At 45.6% G+C, this 25492-nt stretch overlaps 1 protein-coding gene and 1 pseudogene across 1 annotated transcript in view; both read right to left on the reverse strand.

Moving 5' to 3' along the window:
• Window positions 1-6165: 6165 nt before the first annotated feature.
• Window positions 6166-25492, reverse strand: part of LOC145406644 (DBH-like monooxygenase protein 1) — a 48822-nt gene continuing 29495 nt past the window's right edge. Inside the window, exons 10-12 of the mRNA XM_080277726.1 lie at window positions 20582-20756; window positions 7230-7404; window positions 6166-6378 (exon numbers count right to left, since the gene is read on the reverse strand). Of these exons, the coding sequence (XP_080133852.1) occupies window positions 6166-6378; window positions 7230-7404; window positions 20582-20756 (563 nt within the window). The remainder of the gene's footprint in view (window positions 6379-7229; window positions 7405-20581; window positions 20757-25492) is intronic.
• LOC145406585 (uncharacterized) lies at window positions 16495-19618 on the reverse strand (annotated as a pseudogene).

A 25492-nucleotide genomic window follows, 5' to 3' on the forward strand; every position in this document is an offset into this window, starting at 1 on the left:
CATAACAGATATACACTTTGAAATTGGAATTTTCTTAGAGGGGTCCTCCTCACAGTTATGATTTAACATTGTAAGCCTGGGTTTACACAGGTCAGGGGAGCCTCTAGCTGCACTGGAGCAACTGAACAGTGCACTACAGGCGAAATCTGTCAACGTTTCTGGTGAGTTATGTTATTTAATTAGGCTATGTATTTACCTGAAACGTTGAAATTTCCTGAACGCTGTTTTACCCGCTTCGCTTCAGAACAGATTTCGATTAACCCATTAGAGGCTAGAGTTCCTATGAAAGGTATTTTGCTGGAAGGTTACTAAGTGTACCGTCCTCACCGTATCGGCTCATGGTCTTGAAGCTGATAGCCTAGGTCCCTACTCCGGGGTTCCCTTCTTTATTAAATTTTGAAACTGCCCAGTTTCGTCCATTATACTGGACGCTGGTCGCCAATGGGTTCACACTAGCACTATCACAACTCATACTAGGCAGATTTTCACGCAGCATTTTACAAATATAATTATTAATCGGATACTCGCTAACATATAATGTAAAGCACAGAACATTGTAACTAATTAAACACAGTATGTCCGATATAGTCATACTGCCGTTGTTTGTATCTGTCAAAGTTTTAATGTTAGTAAAAGATAATTCAGCTGATCATAGCAGAGATTTTACCATTGTGGATAGTAGCACTGAGATATTACAAAGATTATTTCTGTTCATGAATCATTATCATGCTGGTACCTTAGGTTTTATGATCATATTCCGAGTGGCTTTGGAGTTCTTAACATCTTCTGTTTAGCAATTTATTCAGCATATTGCTCCTTAGTATCCTCTTGTATGCTATAGATACAAACATTATGATAATATAAGTAACATGCAAGAGAATGTTTAGGGTAGAATATGCAAAATAACTGCTGGGGAAGAGGTGCCCCAAAGCCTTCTACAACAATTCTCTTAGAAGTCATCCCACAACTCAACCTCCAATGCCAGAGCAGTGCTGGTGCTAAGGATGTTCTCTCGTCTTTTATGTGGCAGCTGTAGGTGTTAATCGTACTGAGTGGAGGCCAAGGGATGCACTGGGGCAGGGGTTATCTACTACATTTTTTCACAGTATAGTTTTCTTTTTAATGTGTCCGACTCTGGGCATAGGCTTTTTAGCCCGTTACCAAGGCCCAGTATTCCTCCTTCATCCATACACCTCCACATGTGGTAGGTGGGGCATCTACTCACTCGATGTACTGTAGTGCTGCTCTCGGGTGCCTGCTCTTTCCTCTCTTCCTTCCTTCTTTCCTTACTTCCTCTTCCGTCTACCTTTCTTTCATTCTTTCCTCTCCTTTCTGTGTACGGTGACTCTACACTGAGTGACAAGCCAAATGGTTTCCTGTACACCAGAAAACCGTCTACTACGCTAGGTGGTAACCATATAACCAAATTTTGGCGCCTGGTGGTTAAGTGGGTAATTATGGCGCCCCAATTGGATTAAGCCGGTGCGTGTTTATATCCAAAGGGATGGTTGGGGTTTATTGCTCACGTAATCCCAATCAGGGATGAGTGAGGCTGGTCACTCTCATCTTATATGTCAGGACCAACTTGCATAGCCCCGGGCTCCTACGCTCCTCATGGAGCAACACTGGATTCGATAATGAATAAATGAATGAAAAAAGTTAGTAGTTACAGGTGATAGCGTTTAGAAAGTCATAATGTAGAATTATATATTGAGACTAATGAACTCTGTTTTTATAGGAATGCTGACGGCTATTGAAATCACCATCATGCAACTGAAAGTATGGCGGTCAGATGATGTTCAGCCATCTGTTCAGCGCCACGACATGAACGAAATGGAGCTGCCCAGCAGACGAAAACCTCCGAAGAAGCTGACAGGTGACTGACAGCAACACCGTCCAGTCACAGCGAACGACCACTACAGCCTCAGTATTTCGAATACCTAGACACCGTCATCGAACAACCGACCACGAGGTTTGATCCTGACAACACTGACCTGAAACGCTATATGGCGCCGGAAGAGATGCTCATAACGGGAGAGGTAAATGAAATGGTCACATCCCAGTATTCAGATTTTAATATTGAGAAACTGAAGTTTCAACTCCCTATATTTAAAGGTACAACCGAAACAGCCTCCCTCAGTGCGGCGAAAGAGGCATACCGTAGCATGGACATAGCTTGTCGAAGCATATTTTCAGAAGTGTACGTGTTGCTGAAACTTCTCCTCGTGTCCCATATCCAGCTGCGAGTGTGAACGCAGTTTCTCCCACCTTACGTCGTCTGAATACATGGCCGAGATCCACACTCACTCAGAAGCGACTGAACCACATCGCCATCTCACGTTCACAAGCATGAACTGGATAATGCTGAGAAACTGAAACTTGCGAAAAAAATTTGTAGGAAGGTCTGTGCAAAGGAGATCGGTTTTCGGTACTCTGTAACGTCCACCATCTGTGTGTTGTCCTGTTCCATGTATTGTGCAGTAGCTGCAAGTGCGTTTGTTTGCATTGGTTCTCATGTATTGTGCAATGTGCACCAAGTGCTTTTGTCCGCATTGGTTCTCATGTATTGTGCAATGTGCACCAAGTGCTTTTGTCCGCATTGGTTCTCATGTATTGTGCAATGTGCACCAAGTGTGTTTGTTTGCATTGGTTCCTATGTATTGGGCACCAAGTGTGTTTGTTTGCATTGGTTCCTATGTATTCTGCGCGAAGTGTGTTTGCATTGGTTCTTACGTATTGTGCACAAAGTGTGTTTGTCATGCATTGGTTCCCATGTATTGTGCACAGTGTGCTTGTTTGCATTGGTTCTTATGTACTGTGCACAAAGTGTGTTTGTTTACACTGGTTCTTATGTACTGTGCACCAAGAGTGTTGACATTTCTTTGCAGTGTTTCAGTGTACTTTCAGTCAGAGTGCAATATGCATAAAACACCATCGAAGCCAAAAACTTTTACTGTTGCCGTCCATTTCAGCAGTTATAAGAAATTTTCACTTTACAATTAATTTCATGCCCTTTACACTCACACACACACACACACACACACACACACACACACACACACACACACACACACACACACACACACACACACACACACACACACACACACAAGTTGATCTATACAGTGAATGGACGGTACATGCCAGTATTTCAGACACCCATGGCGATCACTCAGGCTCACCGAGACTTCCCTTAGGTCGCTGCACTCGTTTGTAACTATTATTTTCAGTCGCTGGAGCCATCCCTCCCCCCCTCCCCCAGGACTCAGGATAAATCTACACCAATGGGCCGCCGGCATGCAGCACGGGGGAAGGCGTAAAGAGATAGAACAATGAATACAACTTCGTCTGAGCATTTGCCATAAAAGTAGGTGCAAAATAATGCAAGGCAGGCAACACTGTCTTACCTGTAAAGGAGATAGTTCATTTGAAACTGCTGGGTTATTAATTATTTTCAGAGCTTTGTTCTGATTTTTCCCAGTTGTTTTAGTGCAACCTCTCCACATCTATTCCACATTTTTTTTTTTACAGAACACAGGATGGAAAAACAGTTAAATAAAAAAAAAAAAATCCATACCAGATCACAGGTGTCCTCCATTCATAAAAAAAATCTGCAACAGTTGGGCTTGAACAGCCGTAGGTTGAAGTTTGGGGGAAACAAATCTGGGGAAGCGAGTTCCAAAGAGAAGCAGTTCGGGGAATGAAAGAATTCTGATAGGCAGAAGTTCTGCAATATGACAGTTTGACAGTCCAGTCACGAGCGCTAGCAGATGCCTGTGTAGCGCGGAGGAAGGCATGGAGAGGTGGCACAATGGCTGCAACTTCGTCTGAGCATTTGCCATAAAAGTAGTATTTGTAAAATAATGGAAGAGAGGCAACATTCCTTCTTACTTGTACGGGAGGGAGTTTATTTGTAATAGAAGGGTTATTTATAATTTTAACAGTTTTATTCTGAAGTTTGTCTAGTTGTTTTAATGCAACCTCTCCACATCCATTCCACGAGGGTGAGCAATATTCCAGATAAGAGCGCACATGACTTATATATTATAGCTAGCTGCTCGTCAGTGAAGAAGTTACGGACTCTGTACGATAATCCAAGTTTCTTTGAAGTGGTTTTAACATGAGAGGTCCAGCTAAGGGCATTGTTAAGTGAAACACCAATAATTTCAATACTAAGATAGGAATAGTAGTAGCATTGAAGGTAACATAGAAATCAAGCAATATCTGTCTATTAGTGAATTGTATACATTTGGTTTTACTATCATTAAATGAGACAGTGTTGAACTTGTGAATGGATGTTTAAATGTAAACGAACAATGACGTGTTGAGCCATCTGCATATGAATGGATGGGATCATGGGTGATGGATAAGAGATCATTAATGTGAATTAGGAATAGGATTGGAGCCAGAAGAGATCCTTGTGGCACACCGGCATTAATCGAGTGGAAACTGGAATATACTGTACATCATCGCTGAGATATGAAGAAATCAGAGGAACAAAAGATGTTAGGCCATAGCAAAGGAGTTTAGATAGCAGCGAACGGTGCCACACTGTCAAAAACTTTAGAAATATCAAGGGAACTGCATGATTTTCTCCATGTTGGTCAATAGACTGTTGAATGGTATGAGTCAGATTAAGCATATCAACGGTGGATCTTGGCAAAAACAGTACTATCTGTCACTAATCAAGTTGCTGGTTTCAAATTGTTTAACTACAGTATGTGGTTATTAATTACGATCTCAGATACTGTATATACTGTATAAGAGAAGGCGTGATTGATATTGGTCTGTAAGCAGAGGGGTCTGAGGAATTTCCTGTCTTCTGAATTGGGCGGATATTGGCTTCTTTCCAAGAATCAAGAAACGAAGTACGTATATATACATAGTGTGAATGATTTAGCTAGAACAGGAGCAAGTTCTGGGGAACCCTTTTTCAAAACAATTGGAGGAATTCCATCTGGACCTGGAGCTTTGTTGGTTGGTAAAGTGCTTTAGATGGATTTTACATATCTATTCTGTTTCTAAGTGACGCAATTGGGAGAGTCAAATTTTAGTACAGGGATGTTCGGGCTGACTTCCTCTGAAGTAGGATTGCAGGCAAATGTACTAGCAAGAATATTTGCTTTACCAAGCAGGTCATTTGTAATGTTACCATCAGAAGATTTTAGTGGAGGAATGGGTGATGACATGTTAAAATTATTACTGACAGAACTGAGAGTTGACCAGAATATTCTGTTGTCAATATGATTGCTTAATAATTTAGATACTTGGCAGTGAAGAAAGTTTGATTTAGAGAGATTTATTACTGCTTTTGAATGGACTCTAGCAATTTTAAACTGACAGCGATTCATATTTTTTTCTAAGTAAGAGTTATATGCTAATGACTTTCGGGTCGCTGCTCTGCCACAATTGCTATCAAACCATTTTGGGGAGTCCGATCTTTTTGTGAATTGTTGACTTGGTATGAACAATTCCATACCAGCTTGTATTAAGTCATTAATGTGGGACTGGGTAGAATTGACGTCACTGGAGAAGTAAGACTGCCATGGAATATCAACAAGATAATTTCTGAATCTATTCCATTCTGCCCTGTTAAAGTGCCATCTGGTAACCCTGACAAGTTCACAACGGGAGGTTTGAGGAAGCTGACTAATGAGGCCTTGATGAGACTGTGATCGGAGAATCCAAGTGATGACAGTACTTCCGTCCTGTATTCATCTGGATTATTTGTCAGGCATGGATCCAAGAGACTGATGATATGGTCAGGATTATCTGGTATTCTGGTTGGTTGCTTTACCAATTGCGTGGGGAACATTTGAGCTGAAAGTGCACATGGCTTGAAATTTATAGTTAACTGTTCGTCAGTGAAGACATTGTCTCAATAAACCAATACAGAAGCAGTGTTCTACACAACTAAATCCTAACCACAGACACATTTTTAAAAAATTTACTCTACCTATATCCAGACGATTTTGCTCAATTTTATGAAGGATACTTAGTAGTGAACGAATTTTTATAAGCTACATGTAATCCCTCCAGTTCGAAAAGTCTCGTAAGCTACTTAAAGGCATCTGAAACAACCAAAAATAAAATACAAAAGATGTTACTGATGAAAAGAGTTTCAGAGAATCTATAAATACAGGCCCTATTGTGAGGAAGCCACCCCTACCAGTGTGGTGGAGGCGAGGCTTCCCACACTGCGAGAGAAGCCAGCATCACTGTGAGGAAAAGGATTGGGACCAGGCCAGCCAGTGGGGTAGAAGGATGACCACTGGAGGGCACCAGGTGGGAGGCGGACCTGTGGACATGGGCACAGGCCTTGTCTTCAGGGGGAACGTAAGGCACCGCTCTCGGATAACGGGTCAGATTCGTGGACAGCTGCCAGAGAGAACACCATTAAGGATAGAAACTACGAGAAACACTGTCAACTGTACTGCTTTTACTCTGCCATCTCCATCTTCAATGCTGAGTTATGAAAACTGAATAACGTTAAATTATGATGCTAGTCATGAAGAGGTCCTATGAAAGTAAGTAGAGCCGTAGCAGTATCTGATTCTGCCACTGATCTACGCGAAATAAGCTGAAAAGGGACGAAAATCTGGGCCCGGTTAAGGTGAAGAGTGTGGCATCATAATGAAGCTAATGTAGTTATACCGTTCTGTTAGGTCAAAGGAATTAACATCATGCCAAGTCAAGGGGATTAGCAGTATGTTAGGTCAAAGAGATTAGCAGCAAGGTAGGTCGAAGAGATTATTATTGTGTCAGGTCATGGGTTTTAGTCTTTTGGCGATTAAAAGAAGTTAGCATTATGTTGGTTAAAAAAAAAAAATGGCAGTATGTGAGATCAAAGGTATTAGTATTATGCTGGGCCAAAGGAATTAGTGTAATGTTAGGTCAAGGGAATTAGCATTACGTTAGGTCAAAGGAATTAGTATTATGTTAGGTCAGAGAATTACTAATATATTGGGTCAAAAGAATTAGTGTTATGTTACGTCGAAGCAATTGGTATTACGTCAAGTCAACGGGATTAACCAATTAAAGACAAAGACTTTCAAGAATTAGCAGGATATTAGACCAGAGATTACAATGATCTCTGGACAAAGAGACTATCCCGTTAAAGGTAATTAGCAAAGGCTTACCTCCTGGATTAGCAATATCTTTGGTCAATATTAATATTAATTAATATTAAGCTACATCTGAGGGCCTGGCTAGTCAAAGTCAGGACTTACTTTCATGGAGACGCCATAGTTGTACTGGCATTTGATGACGTGGTCGCCATATGTGATCCTGTTGTTGATAAGCTGACGGTCGAGGGTGTCCCAGGGCAGCGTGTTCACCGCCTCCTGGTACCGCCGTCCGTCACCCACCTCGGGGTCGAATATAAAGGCGGCCAAGTTCAGATCTCTGGAGGAAGAAAAAGGGTTAGATCTATGCCTGACGATTGCACAATGGGCATTAACATCTTGAACCCGGTACTGTATTTCTAATTTTACTTTTGCTATCCCCAGGCAATATCGTTCATGTTAGGATAGGGCAGTGGTGTCAAATTCAATCCTTCCCAAGGGCCACACTTCAATTCTGGTGATCGTCCGAGGGCCAAGTAAACCTAACGGTTTTATTACATGTAATCTTGTGACAGACTATCACCATCCTTTATTATCAGTTTCAACTGGTGACTCTCTAACAACTTCCATTCCCAGTCACCATAAGCTACAATAACCACTGACCAGAAACAAATGTAGAAACAATAGGATATTACCGGTTATGCAAGCATCAACTCTCCCAAAACTGTGTTACGTGTGTCCCTGGGAGCCTAGACCAGCGTGTTTACATTTTGCATTTCAAATTTATCAAAATAAGAAATGCTGTTTCTAGATTTCCATCATATTAGTGAACTATTTTTGCACACTGTACTATAGCCTACATTATTACTTTAAAATGCATGCAACTTTTAAAACTGCAGTATAAAACTGGAAACTTGTTGAATGAAAATAATACCAATATATCATATGGCAAAGATGCTGCCTATTGAAACGTTCGGAGAAGTTCGGTAGGCCATCTAATCCTTAGAGTGGCATTGGCTTTTGCTTCAAGTTATTGATAATATTTAAATAAAAGTTTCGTGACATATTTGTTCACTAATAAAGTATTCAAATGGAATTTTTCTCAATCAAATTATTAATAAATATTTCTTAACAGTGCTGTAATGCTTGTTCACTTGATCATACGACAAATTTTATGGGATTTTCCGTTTCTTATTTCTCATTTTTTCTTACGTCATCGAGGGCCACTCTTTTCCTCTCTGAGGGCCACATGTGGCCTGCGAGGCCACCAATTTGACACCTCTGGGATAGGGGTATTGAACTATGAGATGCAGACTGGAGTGCTTCACCAAGACCCTCTAGTGATGTTACCGGGAGTGGGCTATCCACCATGTTGTTATGCACAATTTAGGCGCACTTATGTTAAACACACGGTAAAATGGGTTTCACTTGTCTGCCAGTTCTTCCAAAGTACAGAACAATTACTGTGTCAAAATGATTCAGTGAGCAATGTTTTATTGATTCAATGCTGGAATTACGTAAAAAAGATAAAGGAAGGAGTTACTGATGCCTCTATCAGGTCTGCTTTAGCCTACTGTAGGATGTGAGATAAAGGGAAACACCAGGGCTACGTCCCCCCCGTGGGCAGCCACCTTGTCGTGGTGGGGGGGCTTGCGTGCCCCTGTGATCCCACAAGCCTGGCCGTGGATGTAACGACATCTGGCAGGGTCTCCCATGCTGGTAGGGTTGTGGGTGAGGGGTCTGCCTAAGTGCTGTCCGAAACGTAGGTTACCCGTATGGGTCATCGGTGCTGCCATTCAGAGGGATTGCCTCGGTGCTGTCCTGAGTTGGTTGGCTGGGTGTCTGGGCTGGGAGATGTTGGAGAATGGGGTCTTCGCACTGGTGAGTGCAAACTTTCGTAGCATGGGGTGTCCTTTTTGGGACACACTCTGGGGACGAGGTACCCCGCTCCCATCAGACCGCACTCGGTCCCCTCACTCCCTGGTAGGCGGTTTCCCTTGGCTCCTGGTGCCAATTTATATTCATCAATGTGTATATGGATACATTAAGCAATTCATTAACCACTCGTGTGGTCGGTGACCAGCTGCACGAGTCGGCATCAACTGGTCACTCTCTGGCCGATGACCCTGTACCCTCCGGGTCATCTGCCAAAACTGCGAATCACAATCCTCTTTCTATGGAGCTGTTACCTGGTGTTTCTGTGAATCACTCTTACACAAAATACATAGTCCTCAAAATGGATAATGGTACTTCCTTCCGGAACCTGAATTGTTTTCAGATTCACAGTGGTCTAGTTACAGCATGTGGATTTACCCCCAAGGTCTCTTTGCAGGGTGAAGTTTCTCTATTGCTAGAAGCCAGGAATGAAGAGAGTTCATGCATCCAGTCCCTAACTATGGTCACTGGTTATCCCGTATCTGCCTCTCATCACTTGGTCCTAAATCAGTCCCGAGGGGTTGTATATTCTCATGACTTGGTCTCATATTCTGATTCTTCCCTCTTAGAGGGTCTGGCTCCTCAGGGAGTTGTAGCAGTACAAAGAATAATGAAGAAAGTTGATGGGATTTTAACCCCCATGCCCACTCTTATCTTGACATTTGATCGTCCTACTTTGCCAGAGGTCATCACCGCTGCATGGTGGAAGCTTAAGGTTAAACCTTATGTTCCCCGACCTAGAAGGTGCTATTATTGTCAAAGATTTGGTCATGTTCGCCGTTCTTGCAGGCGGGAAGCGTCTGGCCTTCCTGAGGTTTGTGGAAATTGTGGTGGAATTTCTCATGGTATGGATGATTGTTCTCAACCCTCTAAATGTTTGAAATGTGGAGGAGCACATGCAGCCTCCTCAAGGGATTGCAAAGTATACAAGTATGAATATGAGAGTATTTCTGTCCGAACAAAGGAGAAAATTTCCTTTTCTGAGGCAAAGGCCAGGGTAAGGGAGTGGTTCATTCGCCCTGAGATTACCTTTGCTGCTGTGTTGTCTCGCCATAAAGCTACCCGGCAGGTGCCCCTGCCATCACACAATGCCCCATCAAATTCTCGGGTTTCTACTTCCCAGCCTTCTCACCCGGGGGGTTTCACTGAGGGAGTGCAGCCTGGAAGCAGCTGTGCTTCCTCCAGGGAGGTGCCTCCCGTCTCTGGGGGTGTCCGCTCTGCGGTGGATCCTCCAGCGTCTGGGAGTGCCTCCCCCATCCCAGTTCCTCCGGTTCCTCCTGTGACAAACACCCGTGTTGATGCTACACCTTGTTTTGACACATCCAAAACTCCCAGTGTCCTTCCTATGCATCCTTGTCCTGACATATCCAAAAAAAAACAGCATCTCTCATACTCCTGTATCGGCTGCTACTCCCGTACCGACTGCTGCTCCTGCACAATCTGCCAGCTCTGCTACTGTTGTTCACTCTTCTTTACAGTGTGGCACTACAGATTCTAATGCTTTAAGTTCTGGTGCGAGATGGAGGTTGCATCTTCCAACCTCAAACGAGTGAGGAGTGAGGAGTTTTTGGGTGACTCCCCTCCTCATAAGGTTCAAACTTCTGTACCGCATGAGGATTCTGAGGGGACTCTTCGCTCGACAACCCAGCCAGTGGTGGCATCTAAGTTTGTGGGTGTTCATGATGGCCCTTCTAGGATTCCCGTCCCTGCCTCTTGCTCAGGTGTGGTGGGGCCTGGGTCTTTAGATACTCAAAAAGCTCAGTTGCTTGCTCCCTCTGATCCGTCACCCAGCGGCTAACCTTTGATTCGGTTGGGGGGGGGTTCGGTTGGCCCCGAGGTTCCAGCTGAACCCTCACATGGGTGTGCGGATGGGGCACGTGGGTCTTCCAAGAAGGTCTCTGTGCTTCGGGCTCATTCTGGCGATGGGCGGGACATGTCTCGGTGTAAGGGTACTTCCACCCATGGAAACTCTAAATCTTCATTGTCTTCTCGGTTGGTGAGGCAGAGCTCCACGCCTAGGAAGAAGGGCTTTCACTCCCTTCCCAACGAGGTTGCTACATGACTTTGGTGTTTCTAAGTTCATAATATTTAATACTAATCACTACGGCTCAATCGGTACCAATCTGTCTTCAGTGGAACTGTAGAGGTGCCATGGCAAATTGGGAGGAATTGCAGTTATTACTCTCTGCTCTGAACCCACTATGTGTCTGTCTTCAGGAGACAATGGTGGGGGACAGACAGTTCCCTTCTATTAAGGGGTATGAGGCCTTCCATGCATCTCCTGGTGGTCACAGCGGTGGATGTAAAATTTTGTGCCGTTCTGATGTCCCCTTTATTTCCTTTGAGATTCAGTCCCACTTTCAAGTTCTAGCAGTACAAATGCACGCTGGGAGGTGCTATACCATCTGTTGTCTGTACCTTCCACCTTCCGTTCCTGTTATACGTGCTGATCTAGAAACCCTTATCAGCCAACTTTCACCCCCTTTCCTACTCCTTGGTGACTTTAATGGCTGCCATCCTTTATGGGGTGACTCACTTTCAAATTCCCGGGGTGATCTTCTTGCCTCTTTGGTTGAGGATTTAGATTTGGTTGTCCTAAATGATGGGAGGCCGACCCATTTTCATGTTCAGACTAGCACATATTCTGTCATTGACCTTACCATCTCCTCCTCTGACTATGCCCTTGATTTTTCTTGGGAGGTTTTGGATGATCTACATGGTAGTGACCATAATCCTGTAGTGGTCCAGCCTACTCGCTCTGTTCCTGCAGCCCGTCTGCCACGCTGGTGTCTGGACAGGGCTGATTGGTCTCTCTTTGAGGAACTATGTGTATTTGCCAAAAGGGATAGTGATTTTTCAACTATCGATGATGCCGAATGTTATTTTACTAAGACCATTTTCTCAGCAGGGGTTCATTCCATCCCACGGACTTCTGGTGTTTTTTCCCGGAGACCTGTGCCATGGTGGAATAATGACTGCTCCATAGCAAAGGGAACTTACAAAGCAGCTGCCCGTCGGTATTTTGCCAATCGTAATGTTGTTTTTCTAAAAATACAGTTTCGCAAAAGCACGTGCTCACTATAGATGGGTCGTGAAGAATGCTCGCCGTAACTCGTGGAGGTCGTATGTTTCTACAGTTACATCTTCAACTTCAATGTCTGTGGTGTGGAAAAAGGTGCGCAAGATTTCTGGTAGGTTCTTGTCCCCCTTCCCTCCGGTGTTGTGCTTTCACCAGATGCAGTAGCCTCTGCTTTTGCAAATCAGTTTTATGCTGTCTCTACAAAGGATCCTTCTGAGCCATTTGCTACCTTTCGTAGGAATCAGGAGAGGCTGGGTCTTGACTTTCGCTCTCATGGCGGAGAGCAGTATAATTTAGATTTCAGTCTCCATGAGCTGTGTGCTGCCCTTTCAGAGTGTGGTGACAATGCTCCTGGGCCTGATGATATTCCTTACGCTATGCTGAGTCATCTACTGACTGATTCACTTTCAGTTTTTATTGAACCTTTTTAACAGGGTTTGGAGTGAGGGCTCTATTCCGAGAAGTTGGAAGTTGGGTATTGTCCTCCCCTTTCCCAAGCCTGGTAGAGACCATTCCCAAGTCTCCAACTATCGCCCTATCACTTTAACATCATGTGTGTGCAAGCTGTTCGAAAAGTTGGTCAAATACTTCAGACAACCTTCAATCTGTGAAGCTTTTGCCTCCAAGCAACATCTTGTGGCTGTGTTTTTTGACCTTGAGAAACCTTATGACACTGCCTGGTGCCATGGCATCCTCCAACAACTTCATGCCTTTGGTTTATGTTGTCGCCTGCTTTTGTTGCTTGGAGACTTCTTGACTGACCGACACAATTTCAGGTCCATGTGGGTTCTACCCTCTCTGCGCCACTGTGCCAGGAGGAAGGTGTCCCACAGGGGAATGTCTTAAATGTTTCCCTGTTTGCAGTGGCCATCAATGGTATCATTGACACTGTGCCTGCTGGGGTATCCTCATCTCTTTATGTGGATGACTTAGGTATATGGTTTTCTGGCTCCTGCATGTCTGCTATTGAGCAGCATATGCAACTTGCCTTGGACAAGATTTCTGCCTGGGCCACTTCCAAGGGTTTTCAGTTTTCCCCTTCAAAGACTATGGCTATGCACTTCTGTAGGATGTGAGGGGTACACCCGGACCCTGATCTCCAGCTTTGTGGCAGGAGACTCCGTTGTGTGACAGAGATGAAATTCTTGGGCCTGACGTTTGATTGTCGTTTGACATGGGTCTCACACTTGACAAATCTTAAAACATCATGTATGAAGGCTCTCAATCTATGAGGGTTCTGTCCCATATCTCTTGGGGTGCTGATCGAAGGACACTCTTGCATTTGTTTCAGGTATTTATAACCTCTAAGCTGTAATATGGCTATGAGGTATACTCCTCTGCCACAGAATCAAGACTAAAAACTCTAGATGCTGTCTATCATGCTGGTCTTCGCCTGCAACTGGGGCTTTTTGGTCCTCTCCAATTCCCAGCTTATTGGTGGAAGCTGGTGTGCCTTCCTTAGATCTACTGCGTCAGTCTGTTGCAGTAAGGTGCTGGCTCCGGATTCGTCGCCTTCCAGACTCACTTGTCTGTGAGTGTGTGACAAAACAGTCTTGTTTATTGTGTTATAGTAGACACCCTCGCATGCCTCGTCCGTTTGGCTATAGAGTTCAGGATATAATGGAGGGGTTTGATTTGTCGGCAGTACTTGTTAGTCCTGTTTGGATCCCGAGGGTTGTGTCTTGGATATACCCAGGGTAACTTTCTGCAGGCTTTTTGCTGGCTCAAAGGATTTTGTTGCTCAGTGTCTTTTAAGGTTATTTTTAGAACATGCTTCTAGTCATGGTGGTTCTGTGCCTGTGTATACTGATGGCTCTAAATTCACATCAGGTGTTGGTTTTGGAGTGGTATTTCCCAATTTTAGCCGTGGAGGTAGTCTTCCTTTGGTTGCCTCAGTTTTTACTGCAGAGTTGTCAGCCATCATTTTAGCCTTGAAGTTGGTGTTTGTTCACCCTGACAATTATTTTAATATTTTTAGCGACTCTCAAGGGACGCTTTTGGCCCTGGACTCTTTTAACTCTTCCCATCCCTTAGTTTTAGCTATTTTGGAGTGGCTGCTCCTCATTCGTCGTCGGGGGAAGAGAGTGGATTTTTGCTGGGTTCCCGCACATGTTGGTGTGGTGGGCAGTGAGACGGCGGATGCATTGGCCAAGGCTGCGGCTACTCAACAGCCCCCAACAGAATATCCGCTTCCTGCATCTGATCTAACACCTTACTTGCGGGACAGAATTCATGTGTGTTGGCAGAGACGCTGGGATGGTTTTGCTCATAATAAGCTGAAAGAGGTCCTTCAGAGAGTGGTTGTGCCAAGGGTTCTCCATTCCATGCCTCGGCGATTGGAGGTAGCTCTTGCTAGGCTTCGCATTGGGCACTCTCGGCTTACACATGAGTTCCTGATGGGTAGTGAGACTCAACCATACTGTGATGATTGCTTTGTTCCCCTTACTGTCCATCACTTGCTGGTCGAGTGTCCAAGTTTGGGGGACCTGCGTCAGAGATTCCTCCATAGGCATAGAGGGGTATATGGTGCCTACTGTCTCTCCTCGATGCTTGGTGGAGACCATAGCGATTTTACTGATGTTTTTGGTTTTCTTCAGGGGGCGGACCTCCTTCCACTTTTATAAGTACTTGTTTTTTCTTTTAACTGTTCTTTTATTATTTTCAGTGTTTTATTTCTAGTGAAAGTTATTAACTTTATTTTGATTATGCATTATTTATTTGCCGCATGTTTTAGCTTGTTGTCCGGCGGCATATGACCCTAGCAGTTGCACTGCCAGTTTCTACTACAATCAATCAATCAATCAACCAGGGCTACGTGCTGACTTTACTGAGAGGTCCAACCGTTACAAGGGAAGCTCGTCCCCTCACAACCGGCGGGCAAGCTGGGGTTGCCAGTTAGCATTATGTATATCAACAATATGATAATATCCTACAACTCCCCCTCCAAAAGCTTGGACAGTGGCTGAAAGAAAAAAGAAACTGACAGTGGACAAGCATGAAACTGAGATACACCCTTATACAGTATATACAACAGAGGCACAGCAGGCTACAGCAGGTGTAAAATTTTAAGATGATACAGACAAGGCTGTGCGATAAGTGGCTGATAATAAATGCAAGGCTAATTCATACAGAGGGAAAATGAAAAATTTTGACTAAATAAACGGATGAATAAACACATTCCCTTATACAGTATCTAAACTGCATTGCCCCTCAACATTGCACATAATCTGACAACCATGGTGGCTGTCTGCAATGCCTGCCTGTGGGGAATGGCATTGATGGTGGTGGTGTGCTGATAGGGGGTGGTGGCAGTAAGCTGTCGGTCGGTTGGGGCTCAGGGTCACCAGGTACCTCTGCTTGTGGCTACAGTTGTAGTGGTTTCAGGTACGTGCGGGTCCTGAGAGAGAGCCGTCCACTACCATCCAGCCTGATTAGGTACTGCCTGTTCTCCCTGGCCTCCACCACAACTCCCGACCTATTCCATGCCTTGCTAGCTTGGTCCTGCACCAGCGCACTGCTGCCTGGGACGAGTTGATGGCGTGGGTGACAGGTACATCCAGTACGTTGGCCGTCATTGTGGTGGGCCATCTGACGTTCTTGCTGACGTAGCGTCCAGCCCCAAAAGCTGTCGACCCTGAAGCTCTGCTTAACAGCTGGCACACCATCAAGCAGCTGGCACCCCAATGCTAGCTGTGACAGGGATATGCTGATGTCCCGAAGTGGTGTGTTGAGATACTGTAGCAGGGCAAGTGACTTCCTGTTGCTGTCCAGGCTCCCATCCACCCCTGCACTGTCATGGAGTATCCTCTTTGCTGACTTGACCGCTGCCTCTGCCCTGCCATTCGATTGGGGGTAGTGAGCTGATGACAGGTACATGCCCACACCCCACTTTTTGAAGAAGGATGACATTTCTTCACTGACTAGGTTGGTGTCCCCATCTATCGGGATCAGTTCCAGGGCACCCCACCAGGTGAAGTGACGTCACAACTGGTCCTTGATCATCTCCGAGGCCATGCCGTTGGCAAGGTGAGTCACTTCGAGCCACTCAATCAGTCTGTCTGCATAGACCAGGTAGGAGTGTCCTTGCAGTTGGAAGGTGTCCACCACCGTCTGCTAGAAGGGGTACTGCAGCGGTGGGGTAAGCAGCAGGGGTTCCAGTGGTTGTGACGGTGCATGTGTGTTGCACTTGCTGTAGGAGGACTGGTGGTGGTGCACATCACCTTCGATGCTGGGCCAGTACACTGTCTGTCTTGCCCTCCTGAGCATAGAATCAAATCCATGGTGGCCCGCGTGCTGGTGGGCCGCCACTTGCTGGCACAGACCTTTGGGGATCACCAGGCGAGGGTGGTTTCGGTCGAATGCATACCTGACCAGGCCTCTTGACACACCTAGTCTGTCCCTGACGTTGTAGTATGGTCATAGGCAGGCGATCTTTTGAGACCTCTGAGAGTGCCAGTCGCCTGCCAGCACTTTAACCACCAGCAGTTGATACACTGGGTCTTCCTGTGAGGCCTGCAGGACCATGTCTTCATCGAGGGTGAGATGCTTGCTCAGGGCCAGAGCTGCCACCGTGGCAACTGCTATGTCACTCACCAGGTCCTCATCCTGTTCCTCATCCATTATGTCCAGCACAGTCTTCATGGATGGGTACCTGGACAGGAAGTCAGCCACACAATTTTTCTTCCTCGGCAGAAAGCGGATGGTAAACTTGTACTGCATCGTCTTCTCCTTCAGCCAGAAGAGTCATGGGTTTGCAATATCCATGAGAGCCATGTCACCGAGCAGCCTCACCAGAGGACGGTGGTCCATCACCAGGACAAGGTCGGGGCAACCCAACTGGAACAGGTGGGCCTTGCGCAGGCACCAGGCCACTGCCAGGGCCTCCCCTTCAATCGGTGCATACCCTGCTTCCGCTGTGGTCAGGTGATGGCTGCTGCAGAGGGCCAGGCGCCAACCTCCCTTGCAGCAGAATGGTGCCTCAGCAGATGCACAGGAGCAGTACTGCTGGAGGAGGATGAATCCGAACCCTTCCTTACTCCAGTCAGTGATGACGACTGTGGGTCTGGTCCAGTCATAGTATGCCAGCCCATCCTTGGCCTGCTGGCAGATGGTGTCCTTGGCCCGGCGGAGCTTCTGTTGGGGTTGCTCAACCCAGTATACCTTGCTCCCTGCAGGCTTCTTAAGGAGGTCTCTAAAGGGTTCCATGACAGGGGATGTGGCCAGGAAGGGTGCCAACTGATTCACGAAGCCGTACCAGGATCTCACATCCATGATCAAGGGTTGCGCAGGCATGGTGAATTCCCTGATAGCTGCCAGCCGGTTCTTGGTAGGCCTGTATTCCTCCCAGTCCAGGTGGAAACCCACAAATTCCACCTCCCTTCGACAGAACTGGACCTTCTCCGGCTTGAGGATAATTCCCTTCCTAGCGCACAACTCCAGAAAGTCATATGTGTGCCAGAATGCTTCCTCAGTGCTGGCATCATATAGAAGCATGTCGTCCACACACTTGTGCTTGCGTGGAAATTCGCAGATGGCATCATTGAACCTCTTTGTGTATGCGTCGGTGGCTGAGCAGTGCCCCATGGTGGCCGGCAGTACTGGTACCACCCCAAGGCGTTATAAAGGTCATCAGGTGTTTCCTTTCTTTGTCGAGCTTAACTTGGTGGAACCCCCAGTGTGCATCCGCTACTGTCTTGTATGAGTGTGGGGGGATGTTGGACACCATGTCGAAGGATGCGGGAGTGTGGTGGGTTTCCCGCAGACAGCAGGCATTCAGTTTCTGGAAGTCGACTGTTCTGCGAGGCTTGCCTGACTTCTTTACCATCACTGCCATGCGGGCGCACCACTCTGTCGCTACTCCTGCTGGAACTGGGTGGATCACGCCTTTCCTGATGTCCTCATCGAGCTACTGTTTGACCTCCACTTCTCAGTGCTTGGGTACCGAGGCCAGAGTGTGGCAGGCGTGGGGCCGTATGCCCTCCATGAGGTGGATGTGATGCTGGGGACCCTCCATCACGGGCAATGGATATCTGTCAGTGTTGAATGTGGATGATGAAAACTGCCTCAGGAGCCACTGCTCTAGTTGTAGGACATTTTCTTCCAGTGGCTGAAGTAGGATGGAAGTTGGCCTCACCGGGGGACCATTGCTAACACCTTCTACCACCTCTGTGGCAGCGACAATGGGAGGTGGGTGGGGAAAACTGCTGTGCACCAATCTCAGCTCCTTACAGGTGGTGCATGACAAGTACAGGTGCTCCACAGACTTAACAAAGTACACTTCCTGCCGTGTGGAACGGTCCATGTGGCTGATGCGGCACGATGCCACACCCAGGCTGGCCAGTGGGATCTTAACCAGGTCTTGTAAGCCAGACCGATGCTGTAAAAGCACAGGCCGGAGACCTAGCAATGTCATCAGGGCGGGGCCAGCAACACACACCTGTGCCCTTGTGTCAGCCACAGCCACGGTCGCTTGCACCCTACCTCCTGATTGCTGGGCTACACTCACCTGCAGGAGTGACTCAGAAGCCAGAGCAGTGGCACCAACTATTACACTGTTTATGGCTGTCCCAGCCTCCAGCTGCTTAGCTGACCTACACATTTTCATGAAGTGCCCCTGTCTCCCGCATGCCCTACAAGTGAACCCTCTTGCTGGGCACATCTTCCTGTCAGGGCCATGTCTTGTGCCACAGTTGCTGCAGGGTCTGGGTGGCATGTCAGCTGACTGAGGCGAGGTGGCTGGCTGGCGCGAGGCGGCAACTATGCGGGTGGCGGCATGTTGTTGTCGTCGATGACATCAAGGGATGTTACGTTAGTTCCCGCCACTGCTCATTCACGTGCAATTTTCCCGCCCAACCCAGCATCGCACTGAGCCGCCTCAAATGATGCATGAAAGCCCCTTAGGCTATCTATAACGCTGAGATTATCACACTGCCTAAACACTTCTTGCCTTAAAGTGGGATCACTGAGGCCAAACCATCACTTTGCGCATTAGCATGTACTCTGAGAGATCACCATCACAGCTTGGGCGCTGAAATGCGCAGTCTATAGCCTCCTGCACACACCTGGACATGTAAACACTAACAGATTCACCTGGTGCTTGGCATGTACTAAAAAAGTCAGCCCACCTTACTGCCTGATTCAATGAGTGGAGCACGATTTTTTCTATGGCCTTGAGCGTTTCCTTGGGTGACAGCATTTCCCACTGATCTGTGGTGAACCTGGAATCCAAAGCACACTGTAGGGACTGCACACACAGCAGGCGTATATGAAGGACTGATTCCTGGTCCATCCATCTTGGAAGTTGCAACCAGGTTTCCACAGAGTGTTTCCACATTCTGAAGCCCACTGAAGAAATCTCCATCTCGCATTTCTCTGGTGTCAAGGCTGCTGGCGGAGGTCTGGCAGCTGCCTGGGGAGCTGCCTGTGATGTCATGTTCGCAGCCAGTGCTGTGAGGGCCGATTCAGTTATGTTGAAGGCTGGGGGATGTCTTGGTGTTCTTGTTCCCCGCCGCCTCCGGGGCGTGGTGACCATGAATGCCATTTCCTGGGTAGGTTCACCTTCACTGCACCATGTAGGATGTGAGGTAAAGGGAAACACCAGGTGACGATATCAAGTGGTGGCCACTGCAAACTGTGGCGTGAAAGCACCTGCTGTTATAGTCGTCACCTAGCAGCCCCGATCCACCAAGTTTGAGTTGGATATAGCCGTCACCTGGTTGTTAGGAGTTAATAGGCTACAAATAGCCTTTGTAACTAATCTGATTGGTGAAAAATCACTGTACAACATGCTTATATTGTAAAATTTGTGAAATCTTTGTAACTGTGAGTACAATACGCTATAGGGAAGGTAGCTCGAGTTGAGGGATGCAGTGTGGGCATACTTAGATGGCTGCCTGGTGAGGTTTGCCGGCATCATCACTGGGTACACTCTAAGGCATGGGGCACGCACTTCAGTTCGTATTCTAACTGGCTTGGAACTAGGTGTGTGAGTGAGATGTTGGCTTCATTAACTTATTCATAAACAAATGCTACCCAAGTTAATGGCAGTGTATTAGCGAAGTGCGCTCACTACCCTCTGGTATCGCCACCTTTCACACAACTCAGGTCGACTATATAGTTGGCCAAGTTCAGGTTCCTAGCAATGTATGTGATGTGTGGATCATTGCATGTGGCAAGGCACATCTATGTTCAGCATTACCTCATAATTATTTGCCTACCTATTCATTTCCTGATGCCTTGTCCTGTGAGAAAAAGAAATATACATACCTCTTGCTTTTATGAATATTAGAAAAACGTGTACGTACATATGAATGAATTATGCTCTCATACTAAGACTGTGTTGACTTGAGGGGACACAAGAGCTCCAGCCCAGAGGAGGATCCAAGTTGAACTAAAACTGATCTCACGTTAATTCACGCTCAGTAAGTTAAGACAATATATTGAACAGAACAACTTAGAGCTCAGTAATACAAGACACAATAAACAAATGACATAACACACTCACTCTGGGAAGCTTTTTAGGCGGAAAACGTCCTTGAGAATCTCCGGGTGTGGTGATGAGCGGCAAAGGGCGAGATCGAAGCGAGGATAGTAGTTTAGGAAGGCTTGGCACATCTCGTCCCGCGATTTCCACCCAGTGAACGTGGCATTATCCCTGTTGCGACTGTCGTAATCACACTCTAACAGGAAAACAAGCAGAACCAGCATTATCGTCCAGACCTTTTGTCTCACCTCACCTAACCCAACTTAACGTAAAGCAGAAAAGAATCCTCCTCCTCCTCATCATCATCATCATCATCATCATCATCATCATCATCATCTTCTTCACCATTCTTCCCACCTAACTTAACCAAGTCTAAGAAGTCGTTCTGTAATCTAACCAAACCTAGTGAGAAGAGATGTAGAATCATCGTAAACCCGACTGTCTCCATGATAATTAGATATAACTTACACTGAAAAGAAGTAGAGACGGTACATTCATCATCACCATCATCATAACTTCCCCACATAATGATGGGATGCGATAGAACCACAAAAACTAAGAAGAAGAAAGTACGGAAGTCAGTGAACAGTCAGCAAAAGAATCTGAATAACTATGTGTTTGTAGTACGAAAGAAACACACACACACACACACACACACACACACACACACACACACACACACAAGAAAAAAAAAACATGAGCTGAAGCCAGGATTATGGGTTTTCGGTGATGTATGAACTATCTTCTGTCTCATTTCATTGGGCATGTCTGTTTTATGTTGTTACGGAACAGAGAAAACTGTCCCGCAAAGTTCCAGGTTCAAAACAAAAGAGTTAGGTAAAATTACAAGTTAAAGTTTAATGCTCAAACTAACAACTAAACATTCAGGACTCATAAGGATAATGTAATGGCAAAAAACAGGTTAAATATATGGTTAACTGCAATAGCCTCTATTAACACGAAATTAGCAAGAGTAAATTTATCTAAGTCAGCCCTGATAAAATGAGAAAACCAGATAATACTCAGTGAATGCAAGATATATTATTACAGATACAAAATATTATCAATAATGGCTGACACTTAAAACACATGAATCACAAAAACCTCACCAGGCCTACGAATTAACACCCCGTGCTATACAGTACAAGAAAAAATGCAGTAACACTTATACTCAAATTACACAGCTGCTAGATGATTGGAGACTTCCTGAGCACTCACAATAATAACAACTGTACAGGGGAGGACAGAGATGTGAACAAAATGAGGAGTAGATCTAAGTGGCAATTAATGTAGAGACTGAGCTCATTATATAGGGGCCGGCAGAGCTTGATACAACTTGTAAGAAGGACGCGCAAATGAAGCCATAGGGGACAAAGAGTTGACAATCCTGCTCTGAACAACAGAAAGAACGACTTACTCTACTATAAGGGTAGAAGGGGGGAGTGAGGTAGAACACGCTCGTGATCAAACATGCAGCATACTGTACGTTAGAATTACACAAAGGATGATGAAATCATAGGCTATGTAACACCTCCCCACAAAGAAAAAAGAAATTTACAAAGGAAATTTCTTATTACTCTAAAACAATCTGTCTAAAGTCTAGATAAGCAATCTGCAATAACATTTTCTTTCCCCTTGACATGTTGTATGTCTAATGAATACTCCTGAAGAAGTAGACTCCATCTTGTCAATCTCTGATTTTATCTTTAAACTTACTAAGGACTTTCAGTGGGTTATGATCGGTATAAATGACTATGGGGTCAAAACCAGAACACAAATAAAATGAAAAATGCTGTAAACCCAAAATCAAGGCCAAAAGCTCTTTCTCAATAGTTGAGTAGTTCTTTTGAGGTGGAGTGAACTTCTTACTGTAATACAGGGTGTTCAATACCCTGATCATCCTCTTCCAGCAAAACAGCCCCAGCTCCTGTATCACTTGCGTCAACAGCCATCTTAAAAGGCTTAGCAAAATTTGGAGTAGCGAGCACTGGCTGACTTAATAGGATAGTTTTAAGTTTGCTGAAAGAGGATTCACAGTTATCGGTCCAGACAAATTTAACTCCCTTTTTCAGTAGGTCTGTAAGTGGTGATACAAGAATTGAAAAGTTAAGAACAAATCTCCTGTAATAACCTACCATTCCCAAAAATCTTTGTAGCTCTTTCCTACTTTTAGGTCTGGGAAGATCACTTATAACCTGAACCTTAGCTGCTGCTGGTGCAACATGTCCATCACCAATTACGTACCCAAGGTACTGAACTTTAGCTTGACCAAACTCACACTTTGATAAATTAGCTACAAGATTAGCCTGAACCAAACGCTCAAGAAATTTACTTACATGGCATAGGTGATCTTTCCAGTTGTCACTGAAGATTAATACATCATCAATATAAACACACCCTACCAAACCCTCTGTTACAACATTCATGAGCTTCTGAAATGTGGCTGGTGCATTCTTCATACCATATGGCATTACAGAACATGCAAAAGTCTTTCCTAGTGTTACAAAACATGAGATCTCCCTAGCACGTTCAGTCATAGGTACTTGCCAGTATCCCTTTAACAAATCAAACTTACTTATGTACCTAGCCTTTCCGATCTTGTCTATGCAATCTCCCACGCGAGGGAGAGGGTAAGTGTCTGTTTTGGTTATCTGATTAACACATCTGTATTCGATGCAAAGCCGCTGTGACCCACCTGGCTTAGGGACTAGAGTGACAGGAGAACTCCACTCGCTCTGACAGGGCTCAATCATCTTGTGGTCCAACAGGTAGCCAAGCTCCTTCTGGATGAGAGGAACTTTCACTGGGTTCACACGGTAAGGAGGCAATTTAATTGGCTTTGCGTCTCCGACATCGACATCATGCATCAACACAGTGGTTCTCCCTGGAGTGGCACGGAACACTTGCGGGTACTCCTGCAGTAATGCCGAAAACTCCTGCCTTTCCTCGGGAGGTAGATGAGAAAGCTTAGTCTGGAGATCATTCATGATATCAGGATTCTTCCCCAAACTATCACTCAGGCTCATGCTGCATGGGAGAACTTCACTTGCAGACTCGGGTGGAACAGCTACAGTGCAGACTGGCTTATTTTCGTCCCGCCTGTGATAAAACTTTAGCATGCTAATGTGACAAAGTTGCTTGTTCTTTCTATGATGTGGTGTGGCGATGACATAGTTGACATCACTGAGTTTCTTCTCCACGAAATAAGGACCACTAAACTTGGCTTGAAGAGGTTGTCCATGCACCGGTAGCAGAATCAAAACCTGATCTCCTGGCTGAAAGTGGCGTAACCTGGAGTTCTTATCATACCATGTCTTCATCTTCTCCTGAGCAGCTCCTAAATTCTCTCTCGCCAGCTGTAAAGCAGTGGACAGCCGTTCTTTGAACTTCATCACATACTCCAGCAGGTTGACGTCATCTTCCTCCGACAGCCAGCATTCCTTGAGTAACTTAAGGGGTCCTCTTACTTCATGGCCAAACAGTAGTTCAAAAGGTGAGAAGCCCAGTGATTCATTTGGAGATTCTCTTGCGGCAAACACAACGAATGGAAGACCTTTATCCCAGTCTTTCTGATGTTCCAAACAGTATTTCTTGAGCATCGATTTGAGTGTTTGATGATATCTCTCCAACGCTTCTTGGGTCTGGGGATGGTAAGCTGAAGACGTGATCTGGGTGATGCCCAACTCTTTCAGAGACTGCTTGAAAACATTTGACATGAAATTACTTCCCCGGTCTGACTGTACCTCCTTGGGCAGACCAAACTTAGTGAAGAACCCCAGCATTTCCTTAACCACGTTCTTTGCTGAGATATTTCTAAGTGGAATGGCTTCAGGATAACGAGTAGCCATATCAATCAGGGTCAACACATAAGAAAATCCTGAAGAAGTCTTAGGAAGAGGGCCCACAATATCCACCAACACACGGGTGAATGGCGCCTCAAAAGGAGGAATGGGAACTAGAGGTGCAACCTTTTCGGTCTGATTACACTTCCCCACAACTTGACAGGTGTGACAAGACTTACAATACCAGGAAACATCCCTGAAGATACCTGGCCAGTAGAAGTGTTTCAAAATGCGTGCCACAGTCTTCCTCACTCCAAGGTGTCCTGCCAAACTGGAATCATGTGCCACTCTAATGATATCCTGCCTACAAACACGAGGGATGACAACTTGATGTACAACCTCCCATTCACAGTCGGCTGATGCTGCTGGGGGTCTCCACTTCCTCATAAGTACTCCGGACTTTATATAATAACAAGTAGAAGCACCAGCTGACTCTTCCTCACTGCAAGCAGAGTTAGCTAGACCTTTCAACTCAGGGTCAGCAACCTGCAACTCAACCAACTCTTGGCGAGACAAATTATCAACACTACGGGGTACTGCCTCATCTGGTGAGTGGTCCAAATTAGCAAGAAAAGTGTCAGCTAGGATAACATCATCATCATTATCCTCTAAGTCACCAGTAACTTTAGACTTAGCCCTAGTGACAGCACATGCAGAGAACACATCAGGGGCATCACAATCCTGGGCCGCAGCCACTGGCTCACTAGACAACTGAGGAGCTGGACACACTTGACTTCCACCAATATCATTTCCAAGTAAGAAAGTTACACCTGACATTGGGAGTGTCTCAACCAACCCAACCATAACAGAACCATTAACAAAACCAGACTCTAAATTCACTCTGCACAGAGGGACAGAGAAGTAATTATTCCCTACACCTTGTAAGATTACAGTTTCATCAGAGGAATTAACATTAGAGCCTAGAACACTGGTCAGCATAAGGGATTGGCAAGCACCTGTATCACGATATATTTTAACTGATTTCCTGTCATTACTGTCCAGAGGACTGACAAAACCATCAGACAGGAAATTAGCACATGAACTCTTGAGAGCGTCACCCACGTTACTGCTCAAAAGAGGAGCTTCATCA

Source organism: Coenobita brevimanus, chromosome 71, assembly GCF_032717465.1.
Source record: "Coenobita brevimanus isolate Jiangsu-jjx chromosome 71, ASM3271746v2, whole genome shotgun sequence".
NCBI lineage: Eukaryota > Metazoa > Arthropoda > Malacostraca > Decapoda > Coenobitidae > Coenobita > Coenobita brevimanus.